Source organism: Fukomys damarensis, unplaced genomic scaffold (assembly GCF_012274545.1).
Source record: "Fukomys damarensis isolate Sample0158 unplaced genomic scaffold, DMR_v1.0_HiC HiC_scaffold_5, whole genome shotgun sequence".
NCBI lineage: Eukaryota > Metazoa > Chordata > Mammalia > Rodentia > Bathyergidae > Fukomys > Fukomys damarensis.
The window spans coordinates 55,842,321-55,856,335 of NW_022900917.1; the positions used below are offsets into that span (position 1 = coordinate 55,842,321).

At 36.2% G+C, this 14,015-nt stretch overlaps 1 protein-coding gene across 3 annotated transcripts in view; it reads left to right on the top strand.

Annotated features, from left to right (window-relative positions):
• Atp6v1h (ATPase H+ transporting V1 subunit H) overlaps positions 1 to 14,015 on the top strand; it is a 114,922-nt gene that overhangs the window by 70,448 nt on the left and 30,459 nt on the right. For all 3 annotated transcript variants that reach the window (XM_010611101.3, XM_010611100.3, XM_010611102.2), the window contains 3 exons: positions 450 to 628; positions 2,281 to 2,406; positions 10,126 to 10,227. In XM_010611101.3, coding sequence (XP_010609403.1) covers positions 450 to 628; positions 2,281 to 2,406; positions 10,126 to 10,227 — 407 coding nt within the window. The remainder of the gene's footprint in view (positions 1 to 449; positions 629 to 2,280; positions 2,407 to 10,125; positions 10,228 to 14,015) is intronic.

Genomic DNA, 14,015 nt, shown 5'->3' on the forward strand with positions numbered 1-14,015 from the left:
CTTGGGTGTGTGTGTATGTGTGTGTGTGTGTGTGTGTGTGTGTGTGTGTGTGTGTGTGTGTGTGTGTAGGGGGGAGGAATCAGGCTATAGTCCCAGTATCCCCATGAAGGGATACATCCAATGACCTGGCTGCTTCCAACTAAGTGACATTTCTTATAGGTTCCACCACCTTCCAATAGTGCCATGTGCTGGGGACCAAGCCTTTGACACATAATGCCTTTTGGGGACATTTTAGACCCAAACTGTAGCAATATGTAAGTAAAAGTAGGCATCTAACAAGGGACAGATAGATACTCAGGAAAGAGTAAAGATTCAAAATGAAGCCATTCACCTAAAAGTTATAGTTAGAATCTGAGAATCAAAGGAGGTGAGAGTGTATGAAAGGAAGTGTAGAGATCTGAGACCATCACATAACATGTGTTATCTAATTATGTTTTTGTCTATCCCAGAACTTTTTAGAAAAGTCAACCGAAAGAGAAACTCGTCAAGAATATGCTCTGGCTATGATTCAATGCAAAGTTCTGAAACAGTTGGAGAACTTAGAACAGCAGAAATATGATGATGAAGATATCAGCGAAGATATCAAATTTCTTTTGGAAAAGCTTGGTGAGAGTGTCCAGGACCTTAGGTATATTATTATTATTTAAAAAATTTTTATATATTGTATTTGTTGGGTGTTTGACCTGCATACTTGTTTTGGCAGATGGGGTTGGGAGGTTCTTGCTGTCTTGCCCATGCTGGTTTTAACTCCTGGGCTCCAGGGATCCTTTTGCTTCAGACTTCCAAGAAGTTAGGATTATAGTTGCACATGCCGACTTACATAATTTTTAACGAAGATTTGAATAGGTTGCCAAATATGAACAAAAGATTTCCCTAAAATGTGCAAGTCTTCTGTTGAGTCAAAATTTTTACAAGGTAACAGTTGATTAGATGTATGTGTTCTTTCATTTGGGGAGATTCACACCAGTCTATTTAATAGGATGATGGGATGGGTGTGGCTGGTTTATCTTTGTTTTTGTTGTAAGATTTAAGATGTCAGTATTAAAAATACTAGCTTAATTTTTATACTCATTGACTCTTTATTAAAGTAAATACTTCATTCAAACAGGATATGATTAGCTTACTCAATATATCCTGGTTATTCTGAATTACCAATTCAATATTTAATGGCTGCATCTTGTTTTAGCCATTTAATAGCTACATCTTGTGTTTTTTTTTTTTTTGGCTACTGGGACTTGAACTCAGGTCCTTGTGCTTGCGAGGCAGGTAGTGGAACCTCTGAGCTAAATCCCTGGCCCTTGTTTTATATTTTTACTTGAAAGAAAATTTAAGCATGTCCTTACACTATCTGTTGGCTACCTGATTTAAAAATTTATATTATAAAGCTTTGAACAATTAAGTTACTATGTATATAGTGAATGGTTTTTTAATTAAAATGCGTTGCAGTTATATGTACACATTTTAGTTTTTAATTAATTGTTAATTCAATTAATAAGTGACTTCTACATTATTGGTAATCACATGCTAAAATATTGCACTGGATTTTTTTTTTCCGGTACCAGGGATGGACCTTGTGCTTGCCAGGCCGGCGCAGCACCACTGAATTACACCCCAGGCCATTGTACTGATTTTGTTTTTATGATATATTATACTTAAGATAATTATAGAATAATAGTATTTATATATGCTATTTTATATTAAAATATTCTTATTTTACTTATCTTCATGTATATCTTGTGGTCTGGCAAGTAGTATTTCAAGTGTCATGTTAGAGATTCTAAGAATCTTTTATTTATTTATTTCAGTACCAGGGATCGAACTGGGGTCCTTTCACTTGTGAGGCAGGCAGTGGAACCACTGAGCTAAATCCCTGGCCCTATTTTTTAAAACTGATACACAGTCATGTATTTAGAGTAAAGATTTTGAAAGCAAGTGGTCATTTTAGTATTTCATGCCAAGGATTCAAATTTGATAGGCATGTTGGGCCTTAGTACTCTGAATAAAATTTCATATTATTTATTAAAGAGTATTTAAACTGTTTAATTTTTCTTTGGGAGTAGTTTGTTAGTATACAGAGGGTGGTCAGTCTTTGTAACCAAATCATCAATGAAGAGGGCCAGGGTGCTGCTGTCTGCCTTGTAAGCTCAAGGTCCTGAGTTTAATCTCCAGTACCACACACACACACACACACACACAAAATCAAAAGATATTTTATGTCACTTAATTTTGGATTAAGTTGGATTCTCATGTAAACTTGGAATTCTTTAAAAAATTTTATAGCTCTTTTGATGAATACAGTTCAGAACTTAAGTCTGGAAGGTTGGAGTGGAGTCCTGTGCACAAATCTGAGAAATTTTGGAGAGAAAATGCTGTGAGGTTAAATGAGAAGAATTATGAACTCTTAAAGTAAGTTATAATTCCACTTTACATTCTTAATACCTGTTATTCAAATCCTCACCAATACTTATTTTTTCTACTTTGTATTTTAGTTATTCTTTTATTTTATTCATATTATTTTTGCTCAGTAATGTAGTAGAATGCATTTTCAATGCTTCTGACCACTTAGATATATTATTTTCTTAGAGCAGTATTTGTTCAAGGTCCCTGACTCCATTTTTACAGGAATTCTGTATTCTCTTTTTTTTTGAGACGTGGTCTCCCAGTGTAGTCCAGTCTGGCCTTACATTCACTGTGTAGCTTAGGGTAGCCTCACACTCACAGCAATCTTCTTGCCCTTTCCTTTCAAGTGCTAGGATTATAGGCATGTGCTACCAACCCTGTCTGCAGTTCTATGTTTTGAACATGAGTTTTTTGTCATATGTTTATGGTGACTATTTTGTCTCTCTGTGCCTCATTCTATTTCACTCTTTAACAGTGCCTTTAATGATGTTTTGATGAGCAGAAGCCCTCAAAATTAATGTGGTTAGGCTAGCATGCTGTGTTTTGGTTAAGAAGTTTTTGCTTACCCGAGTCAGTAAGGACTTTCTATGTTATCTTGTAGAAGTGTTCATTGTTTAACCTCTTACATTTATATTTCCAGTCCATCTGGAGTTTATTTTTCAGTAAGGCATGAAGTTCCTACTCAAGATTCACTTTTCTCCCCACATAAATGTCTAATAGAAGCAGCATCTTTTATTGGAAGTAATATTTTCTGCAGTGTTTTATAGGCTTACCTTTGTCATGATAAAGTGACCAAATACATGCCACTATTTTTCTTTTTTAGTGAGACATTATTTATGTACTACACAATTTAATGGTTTGTAGTATGTTCATAGTTCTGCATAACCATCAACACAATTTTAGCACGTTTTCATCCCTTCCCATGTCCTTTAGTTCTGACTTCTCTATCCATCTGACTACCCAGTTTAAATCTGCTCTATATCTCTGTGAACTTTCCTGTTATTGAAGTCTTATATGAATGGAATCACATATTTGTCCTTTTTGTGACTCACTTTCCACCTAACCATATGTTCAAAGCTGAACTGTGTTGTACCGTTTATCAGTATTTCATTCCTTTTTATGATTGAACTATATTCCATTATATAGATAAGACTATGTTTTATTTATTAACTCATCTTTTCATGGACCTTTGGATTGTTTCTACCATTTAGTTACCTTGTTGCTGCCAACAATATTTGCTGTTCAAGTTGATATATGGACCTATGTTTTGATTTTCCTTTCTTGAGTAGATAGATACCTCAGAGTGGAATGGCTGCGTCATATGCTATCTCTGTGTTTAGCCCTTTGGGAAACTGTCAGGCTATATTCCGAAGTGACTGCACAGTGTTATAGTCCTGTTAGGAATATGTGTGTTCTGCTTTCTGTGCCTCCTTACTAAGTCTTGTTATCTGGCCTTTTGATTCTTAACATCTTAGTAGATGTGTAGTAGAATCTCACTGAAGTTTCTATCTGTATTTCTCGATGGCTGCATTTGTGAGCTTTCCTATTGCTAGGACCTAATACCTGACACCCACAATTGAAAGGAGATATTTAACATGTTCATGACAGGGCCATAGTTCATACATCTTGCTGCCCAGTGGCTCGATCCACCTGTGGTTCTAGCATGACTGTTCTGTCAGGTTGCTTTTTATTAATCTGGTTAGTAAAAAGACCAATAAAAGTGATTATATCTGTTTGTACTACCAGTGTTACAAGTTGCCTGATGGGACAGCCATATATGTACCACTGGTGTTTCAAGCTGGCAGGAATGTATTAAATTTGGCTCCTATTTCAGGGGATTGAGTCCATAGTTGACTGGCTCCAAGGCAGAAACATCATGATGGGAGTATGGTGGAAGAAAGCCTGCTCACTTCTTGGTGGTGGTGGTGGGGACATGCTCTGTATCCTCGCAGGTCACCCGCTCAGTGACTAGCCTCTTCCTACCAAGCCAGTCTTCTAATAGCACATTCATCTGTGAACTGGTGAATAGCATCTCCATGATCCAATCGCCTTCTAAAAGCCTCACCTCTGATAACAAGAGATTTTTGAAGGACCAAGAAATTGAATTTTTAAACTTAATTTTAATCACTGTAACTATACCCACATGTGTGTCTAATGTCTGTCATTTTGACAACAGTTTTAGGACAATATTTGGAAGTACTGCTATAAATTATCCTGTGTAGTAAATTGATTTGCTCCTCATCTTACTTCTTGGTCAGCTTGATACTTTTTCTCAAATTATTTAACATTTGTTCCTGTTGTTACAAACAGCACACACAGCACAGTCATGAGATACTACCAGGACACAGGCTTTGTGTGAGCATTAAAGCTTGCTTATTAAATTTATTCTGCCTAATTGCAGGCAGGGCTGAGATTATAAATGATTTCAGCAGCTTGGCCAGAGGAGAGTTAAGTTTTTATAGGGTTTGGGGTCAGAGCTCCAAGGATGGTCAGTGCAGGTGTGCAGATAATACTGGACTTTTTGATGCCGTGAAGGTTGTATGTCCTTTCCTAAATTTGCTTTATGGCCATTTGTTCTGTTTACTGAGGTCAGTATGGCCCTTAGTGATAGCCTGTCATTTGTGGCGTGCTGCATGTTTGCTGGGAGGGTCTCACTCAGGTCACAGGCATGATACCTCTGACTTCCTAATCTAATATTTTGTTATTTTTGTTTTATTTCTCATTTTGTCTTTCCTTATGGGTTCATGCTTTTAAAATTATTTTTACTTTTAAGTGAGATACCTATATAAGCAGAGGTAAATACTTGTGTCTGTTGGAACATTTTTAGACATACCTCTGTTGTTTAGATTTTATTTTTTATGTTTTTTTGATAATAAAGATACATTATTATTTAAACAGAGGGTGACAAGCTAAAGTGAATGGCTGATAGACAGTGGCAGTACTGATGGCGAATAGGAAATGAAAATAATAGATTATCTTTCAGCATTGCCTTGTCACTTTGAGTTTTTAACAATAATAAAAAGTTGAGTATTTTTAAAATGTGGTCTTTGGAAAAATTGAATATAATGGAGGGGAGCTTTTTATAAATTACTGCTGAAGCATCACCTGTGTCTTTATTGTGACACACATAATGGTAGCTTTTTCATAGTACATTTTGTTTTATGGCATTCGGTTTTAATTTTTTTGGCTCCTTCAGATTACTCCTTTTTACCTTTATATGACCCTTCATATTTTTTCTGAATAACTAGAAACTGTTTATTATGGTGTAGTTTTATTTTGTGTTTGAAGATGAAAAATTTGAAATTGTTTTATTCTTATAAATTACCTGCATGAGATTCCTACAGGAGGTGGATACTGTGTAGTGGATTCGACTGATAGATTCCAGGCTGTTGTATATGATGAGCAAAGAGCTGCAAGTGCCCACACAGTGGTAAAAACAAAAGCAGCTATATTTCTTGTAGCTGATGGAAAGATGTGCTCAGGGCAGATCTGTGCCAACAGAAACAAAAAAGGTGGCATTAACAGAGAAGTGGTGTTTTGGTGACATGGAAATAAAAAGCACCTGCAGATAAATCAGTCTTTTGGATATGCACCCCAGCCCAAGTGCCTGTCACTGGGTCTCTGTCCATGATTGACAGGAATGATTGAGTCATCTCAGGGATTTTTAACATGCATGTGAGTCCCAGAGTTCACTCTGATGAAATTATATACACAAACTAGAGTCCATATGTATGAACCTTTAGTGAGGTTCCAGTAGGGCAAAGAATACTGAAGGTCAGGCCACAAGATCTAATTCGCATGTGTTCTGTCCTAGAGCTTTAGAGTTTCCAGGGTCATTTTTAGTGTTTTTTCTTTTTTTTTTTTTTGTACTGGGACGCAAACTCAGGATCTTGAGGCGGGGGCTGAACCACTGAGCTAAATCCTAGGCCCTTTAGTTTTATTTTTGTTTTTCTTAGAACATTGGAAGGAAGGTTGGCCATGGGGTGTTCCCTAAATTCAAGTGGGTGGATGAGGAGGCGAGTGCTATCAGGTGTGCTACCTGTAGTAGAGAGACATACTTCTGCTGCCCATCAAATAGATAAAATAGAAATGGAGGCTTTAATTTTGCTATTTAAAAAGCAGTGCATGTTGGCCTTTTAGTCTGTGAAGAACCACATTTGTGTCAGACAGACTATGACCTATTTCTGGGTAATTCCAAACTTGGCAAATGGATGATACACATTTATTTTTCCTCTGTCACTTTTGAGTGCAGTAGTATTCAGAAAATGTCTTGTAGACTGTATGTTATAGTTTTAAAATATGTATTTTGAATAAGGAAATATTTTGACATATAAGAAACCATGGAGATGATAGTTAAGAGAAAAGCAAAGCTTAGAGAGCAAACAAGTTCATAAAACCAAGGGAAAACTCTACAAGAAGGGACAAGCGCAAAGTTTTAGGCAGACAATTTCTTTTTTTTCATAGCAAAATACAATGTGAAAATATTGTCTTAATTTTTTCTATATAAGTAGATTGCATTTTCAGTCACAACAAGAAAATAACATTTTAGGAGCTCGTAACAAGGATACTAGAAAAGTGAACCTCAGATAATATCAAAATTTTCTTTTTTTTCCTCATGAGTTTACTGGTACTTTTTAGGTATACAGTACAGTTACATTCATTATTGGGATCATGTACCTTTACATGACAGGTCTTGGTTCTCATTTTTCCCCTTGTCCCTGCCCTCCCTTCACCCCTCCTCACTCCCCCTTTACAAACATTTTATTTCCATCTTTTCATTTTCTCACATTTTTTTCTTGTTCCTTATTTGCTTTCCCCTACCCTTCCCACTTTCCCTACACCTTTAGCCCCTTTCTTCCTAACAGATGACAGATTTGGATTCACATTTGATCTAACTACAGAGTTGGCCAGAGTACAATGCCATACTTTATTGGCTATTTATTTTCTCCCCTTTGTTTAGAAACACTTCCAGATGAATGCCCTCAGTCAGTTCCACATGGTAAGAGGGATCAAAAGATGAGTAAATAAGGAAGGGAAGGAAGGGAAAAGGGATGAAAAAAAGGAATCACAATGTATTATGTACCTGTACCAATTTCCCCCACGAAATGTAAGCATTATGTACTACACAAATACTAATAAAATTAAAAAAATAAGTATGGAAAATTGAATATATGTCTTACAGTTTTTCATGTGCTTGAGTTGAATTTTCTTGTGCTGAAGTTATGTAGCTAGAGTCAGCCAATAATCAAATTTCAGTTGTAACATTTGCTTGCTTGTTTGTTTTTGTACCAGGGATTGAACTCAGGACCTTCTGATTGTGAAGTAGGTGGCAGAACCACTGTGCTCAATCCCTGGTTTTGCTTGTTTTGAGACATATTAACTAACTTCTCTGGTCTCATTTTGCATTTATGGCTTGTGAAGAATATATTTACACAAGAGTTTGAAACTTGTTATATATATTATAGTCGTTATTCCTTTCTCCTCTCTAACTTGGAGATTCAAATTTCCCTGTTAAGTCAGAAGATAGAAGATGTATAATTGCCAAAAATGAAATGATTCCTTTATGGGTAAAATTTCAGCTAGTTGACAGGCTGAGGTGGTGATAGGAAAAGGTAGGGAGGGAGATTTTAATCTTTAGTAGACTGCCAAATATATGTAATTAAGAAATTAAGTTTCATAGATTCAGATAAGTTTTGAACAAAATGAAGAGTTTTATTATTGGTATTTGCTTCAGTGCTTTAATGCACTAACAAAGGCAAAGACAGTTGTCATTTAAGTTATTTCTTAATAAAGATTTTAAGAAATAAGACATTTTATAAATGGATTGTATGCAAACACAAATTGTTTCAGTTTTTTAATTAAATATTTAAAATTTAATTTAGCAATTCTAAGGGATAGTAATATATTGACCATTTTGGTAAAAATAAGAAATATCTTTTTTAAATATATGTATTGCCAAAGCCTAGAATTCCAGATTATATCAAAACAGCTGGTCAAAATATTCCAAGCACTCTTAAAGGCATACAGAACTGAAATAAAAAGTTTTTTATTTTAATTTTTTTTATACTGCTGTTCTACCTTTGACTCTTTCCAGTGGGATCTGGAATCAGTAAGCAGTAGAGTCTGGGGTTCTTTTGATGGTAGGTAAATCTCACCCACATTTTTATACAATTTTTTAATATGTTCATTACACTAAGTGTATTAGTCCGTTACTTGTCTTTTTTACCTACTGTGACTTGGAGTCACTTAAAATGACTGTGTTAGTCATGTTAAAAGACAATTTGCATGCATATCTTTGTGGAAATGTGAACTATTTCTGTAGAAAAGATTCCTGGAAATAGAATTGTATCTCTGTATTTTAAATTCCATCCAGAGTTATCAGAATTGGTTTTCCCAGCTGACTCATCAGTTTATCCTTTAAATTCTTTATTCATTTATTTCAGTGTGTTTTTTCTTTAATCATCTGTTTAATCAGTACTAGTCTAGGTGTTACAGATGCAATGGCAAATAAAACAGTCATTCTTATTAACTTTACATTGTGCTGGGTAAAGACTAACTATATAGTCAAGGAAAAAGAGAATATAATGGCAGATGGCAATTAGTACTATGAAGAGAAGTGAAGTAGCAAAAGAGAATGATAGAGGGTCTTGTCTTAGAGTAATAGGTCTCTTGAACAAGAACGGACATGTGAACTGAGAACTGAATAGATTATGTCCTCTCAGTATACTACTGTGTTCACTTTGCTAATTTATTAAGGATTTTATTTATCTACTTCTGAACAAATAATGATTGCTAGCATATTAGAAAGCAGTTGTTTTTATAGGTTAGTCTTCTGTCTAAATAAAAATACTCATTCTGATTGGTTATCACAGATATGCTCTGCTTGTTGAATGAGTTGGGAAGTTTTTCATCTTTTGGGACCTTGAGAAGTTTAAATAACATAGGAATTATCTGTTCCTTGGACAGGAAGGCCATTTTTTCTTAGTTTCTTGGTTTCTAAACTGTGTCATTTCTTTACCCCTTCACTCTGAAGGACATGCACAACCCCTGGTGGATGTCACCTCTCCATTGTGGTGAAAGCTTGGCAGAAGGGGCCTCCTCTGCTGTTGGTCCCTTTCTCCTGTTCTGAGAAGTACCCATCAGGCTTCAGTGGAAACTTTACTCTGTTTTGGCACTGGGGAAAGTGTTAGGAGGGCAAGGGAGTCAGAGTGGTGGGTTTGGGTTGCAATCTTCTAAGAAACATTTACTTGCCATAATGGATTTCATCTTAATTTGAGAAGCATCTATTCTAGTTTTTTGTTAGAGTGTGGAAAAGAAAAGGGGGTCATGTGTGTGCTTGGTGCTCAAGTATACCATTTTGGTCATTGGGTATTGAAAGGAATTTGTTTCGGTACTAACAATAGGCCCTCTGGTTTAGGTAATTTATTTACAAATATAATTTGCAAAAATCCCCTGATAGTCTTTACTTTAAAATAACTTTTGCTTATATTCTAGTTTTTCTTTAGAGAAAGTCCCTGATATTTGGGGAATTGTGCATGCTATGCATCACGAATCTGCAAATAACATGTTATATAAGTGTGAAGGTTTGAAATATTTCACTACTGCTCACAATGAAATCTTCAAAAAAATATAAGCATCTGCTTTGAGAAGGATATAATACCTATGCTCTGTTGTACTCTGTAGTAAAAAATGAGAGTTTATCTTTTTGGGTTAAATTCATTTCAGAATCTTGACAAAACTTCTGGAGGTATCAGATGATCCACAAGTCTTAGCTGTTGCTGCTCATGATGTTGGAGAATATGTGCGACATTATCCACGAGGGAAACGGTAAGAGAAAACATTGATTTCATTTGTGTTCATCTTCAACATAGAATCCTAAGCAATATACTTACCTAAAATAGAGTTATTTAGCAGAGGAACTAATAATGGAATAAGTGAAATCAAGATTACCATAATGGTTGGATAAACGTAAAAATGAGAAGTATAAAGACATAAGTACACTTGAATTAATATGATTGTGTAGGAGCCAGCAGAGAGAACATCAGAATTTTCATTTTAAAGATTTTCATGGCTTTGTCTTTGTCCTTATTGTGTATAAAAGACTTAAGCATGAAAAAAAAAATCATGTCAGTGACTAGACAGAGATTCATTCCTTCAAACAGAGGAATTACCTTTTTCTCTAAGTACCCAAGTGAAGGATATATTATTTTTCATCTTTATCTTGTTTTTCTGTGTCTGGTTCATTGTAGCTCAGGCTGCTTCATGTGGCTTGATGTTTGTAATCTTGACTCCAGAATTAACAACAGTTTCATCTGGAGAAGTTTGTTGGTACTATGGAATGTCACACAAATGACATGTTTTCAGTATTGACACTCTTAGATGGCTTGGAGTAGGTTAGATAAAAATCCATTTTTGGGTTCAGGTATGTGAAGGAGAGGCTATAATTCAGATACCTATGGCATAAACAGGACTGTTTCTCTTGCATTTCTTCTGGATTGAAATATTGATCACGAACATCTCAGAACTTGGCATAATTAGTAAACGTGCCACATGCAACATAGTAGCATCTAGATTTGCTGGCATGCATGGTACTGTCCAATTGGAGCCTCTCTTGAAGATAAGTGAGAGAAGAAATAGGCAAGTGGTAGATGAGAAACTACTTAGGATATTGGTATAGGCTTCAGGGAAAGTGGAATGTTATTTGAGTGAGATAATTAAGTCATTCAGTGGACTTCAAGACATTTTCATTTTCATTCTCATCTGGGAGCAGAAACCCTTCCTACTGCACAGGCATAAAACTTTATTCTAGGCATACTTCAGAAAGCAGATGGCTATAGATGGGCGTGTGTTTATATGTAAAAATGAGTTTAATGCAAGAAGCTTCAAAAAGAAATAGAAAATAATTAAGAAAAAATATTTTTTTTTGGGGGGAATGATGTTAGATTCATGTTTTACTCCATGTTTAAAATGTTAAAATCTTAAACTATTTCTTACATTTATGTTATTTATAAAAATTTTTGAAAATAACTAGAATATGCAATATTAATGGCATAGTTAAACAGTCTGGTATGTACATAATATCAAGAATTTTTGATGACAGGAAGGTGCTTGATATACTGTGTGATAAACTAAGCACAGTACAACCTTAATTATTAGGTATGAACATACATATACCAAATGAAGTAGGAAGGTGTTAATATTGACAGTATCATTTGTGAATTATAGATGATTTCTGCTTTTTTCTTAGTGTACTCTTCACTTCCTATTGCAGATTGTGAAGAGGCGCTAATACAATTTCAAGGGGTAGGGTCAGTTCAATGTTCTGTTGTTATTTTTATATTTGCAAATGTGTGAAGAGTGTACTTGTGATATTCTTGCACAAGGAAAAGTTTTGCGGGACCTCATAGGTGATACTTAGTTCTGCAAGGAAAAACTGCTTTTTTCACTCTTTGCCTGAAAAAAGAAAAATAAATGGACTCTAGGTATAAAAATACAGGCTTTCAGCTTGGCCTTTTGTGTCAGCTAACTGGCAAGTCAGCAGCCTTTGAAAAAGGCCCAGACCAGCCAATTGCTTCAGAAGCTGTATGCATTCTGTGACATGCTTGCTCACTGTCTATATGACATCACAGTCCACATGACCCCTTTGAGTGTGGTATCTGTGTAATTTTGCTTCCAGCGGACAGACCTAAGGCTGTTTGGAATCTTTTGGCCAGAATTCCTCGAGGAAGTGTTGAACTTTTACTGACTCCTGGGTTGTTGCCAATGGTAACTAACAGATTATACTAACAAATTAGAGACACCTTTTTTAGACTGAGAATTTTGCAAACAAAGCTGCTGATCCAATCCGTACTTCCCAGATTCCCAGCTTTGCTCTCTTTTCCATCATTGTACCAGGCATAGTAAAACATCCACCTGTGCTTTGTTTCTGATGCAAAGCCGGTATCACTGCATGCTGTCTGTGACTCCTGCCAGTGTTGACTTGATTGTCTCACAGTGAAGGAAGCACATTATGGGGCGTGGAGCCCCCTTCCCCCTCCTGATAGGCCAGCTACATAGGATCTTTGGCCCCCTTTCAGGGCTGTCATGTTGCCTCATCACTGGTGATATATTTTCAGGTGATAGTGTTTGTCTCAGTCACATTCTTATTGCTGGGACATAATACCTGACACCCACGAAGAAAGAGGAGTTTTTTTTTTTTTGGCTCATGTTTTCAGTCCATGGTCAGCTGGCTCCATGAGAGAAACGGCATGGTGGAAGGTCTTGCTGCAGATTAAAGCTGCTCATGTCATGGCGGCTGGGAAGCAGAGAGAGCAGGAAGAAGCTGGGAGGGGAGATATACCCTTCCAGGTCACACGACAAGTGACCCACTTCTGCTAGAGAGGTTCCACCTTTCCGGCAGCACACTCAGCTGCTGAATTCACTAGTCCATGTTTCCACTGCTGAGTAGAGCTCCGTGATCCAGTCACCTTCCACAGCCCCACCTATGAGCACATGAGGCCTTTGGGGGACATTCTTTATCTAACTTATAACAATATTGTTGCTATACTTTGAATTAGCAACTTCCCCCAATACTGTGGCTCTTGATACCAAAGTGAATCATGTATTATGAGACAAACTAAGTAGATTTGGTTCCAGTCTATGTCATCCATATTGATCAGTCACCAGCAAGTGTTGTGTTCATGGATAAATTTGCCAGAAGGCAAAATAGTGTAGAAGTGAGAGGTTGATATAATAGGAAGACATTTCTCCTCTTTCTGAGCTTCTTGAAGGCGAGGCACTTGAAATGTTCTTTTCAAAAAAGTTTGTCTGTTCAGCAAAGGGCAGGTGTACTGGCCCATGAAAGAGCCACTTCCCTAAATTTAGGCTTCTACTGCACAGTTTACAGGACTCATCTGGCGCTCTTTACACTGCCCTGTGGAAATTGAGGCTCATAAAACTAGAATAAAAATACTACTATCTTCCTATGTCTACTGCTTTCACAATAAACTGTCCTTTGTCTCAGACCTGAGAGTCATGTGTCTTCTACCAGCATCTGTGAAGCTAAGGCAAGCTCACTTGTTAGTGGCAAGTAGAGTAAAAAGAGCTTCATAGTTCTTGACACTATAATATTAAGAACTATCTAAAATTAACACTATTCAAAAATAACCTATTTTATTATGGAAAGCTGAAGATCTTTAGGTAAGGCAAATACAAATACAGCCATGTGTTGCTTAATGAGAAGATACATTCCCTGAAATGAATTGTTAGGTGCTTTTGTCATTGTATGAGCATCATAACATGTACTTATACAAACTATGATCTGTAGGTAATGTAATCTTAGGGGACCAATATCATATATGTGATCTATTGTTGAACAAAAGGCCATTTTGTGGCACATGAATTTAAAGCTAATAGCCAAGGTTCCTAAACCATCCAAAAGGTGTTTAATGTGAGAAACTACAATCAATAAATGTAGATAGAGCCTTCTTAGGTTTGTAACTGCTAAAAATGAACCAAGATAAAAAAGCCTAATAGTTTTAAAACCTAAAAGTGAAACTTATTGGAGAAGTGTTCTTCTAGGGCTGACTTAGTACTGACATCGCCAACTGGTGTTTCCAGTGTTTTTTTTTTTTTTT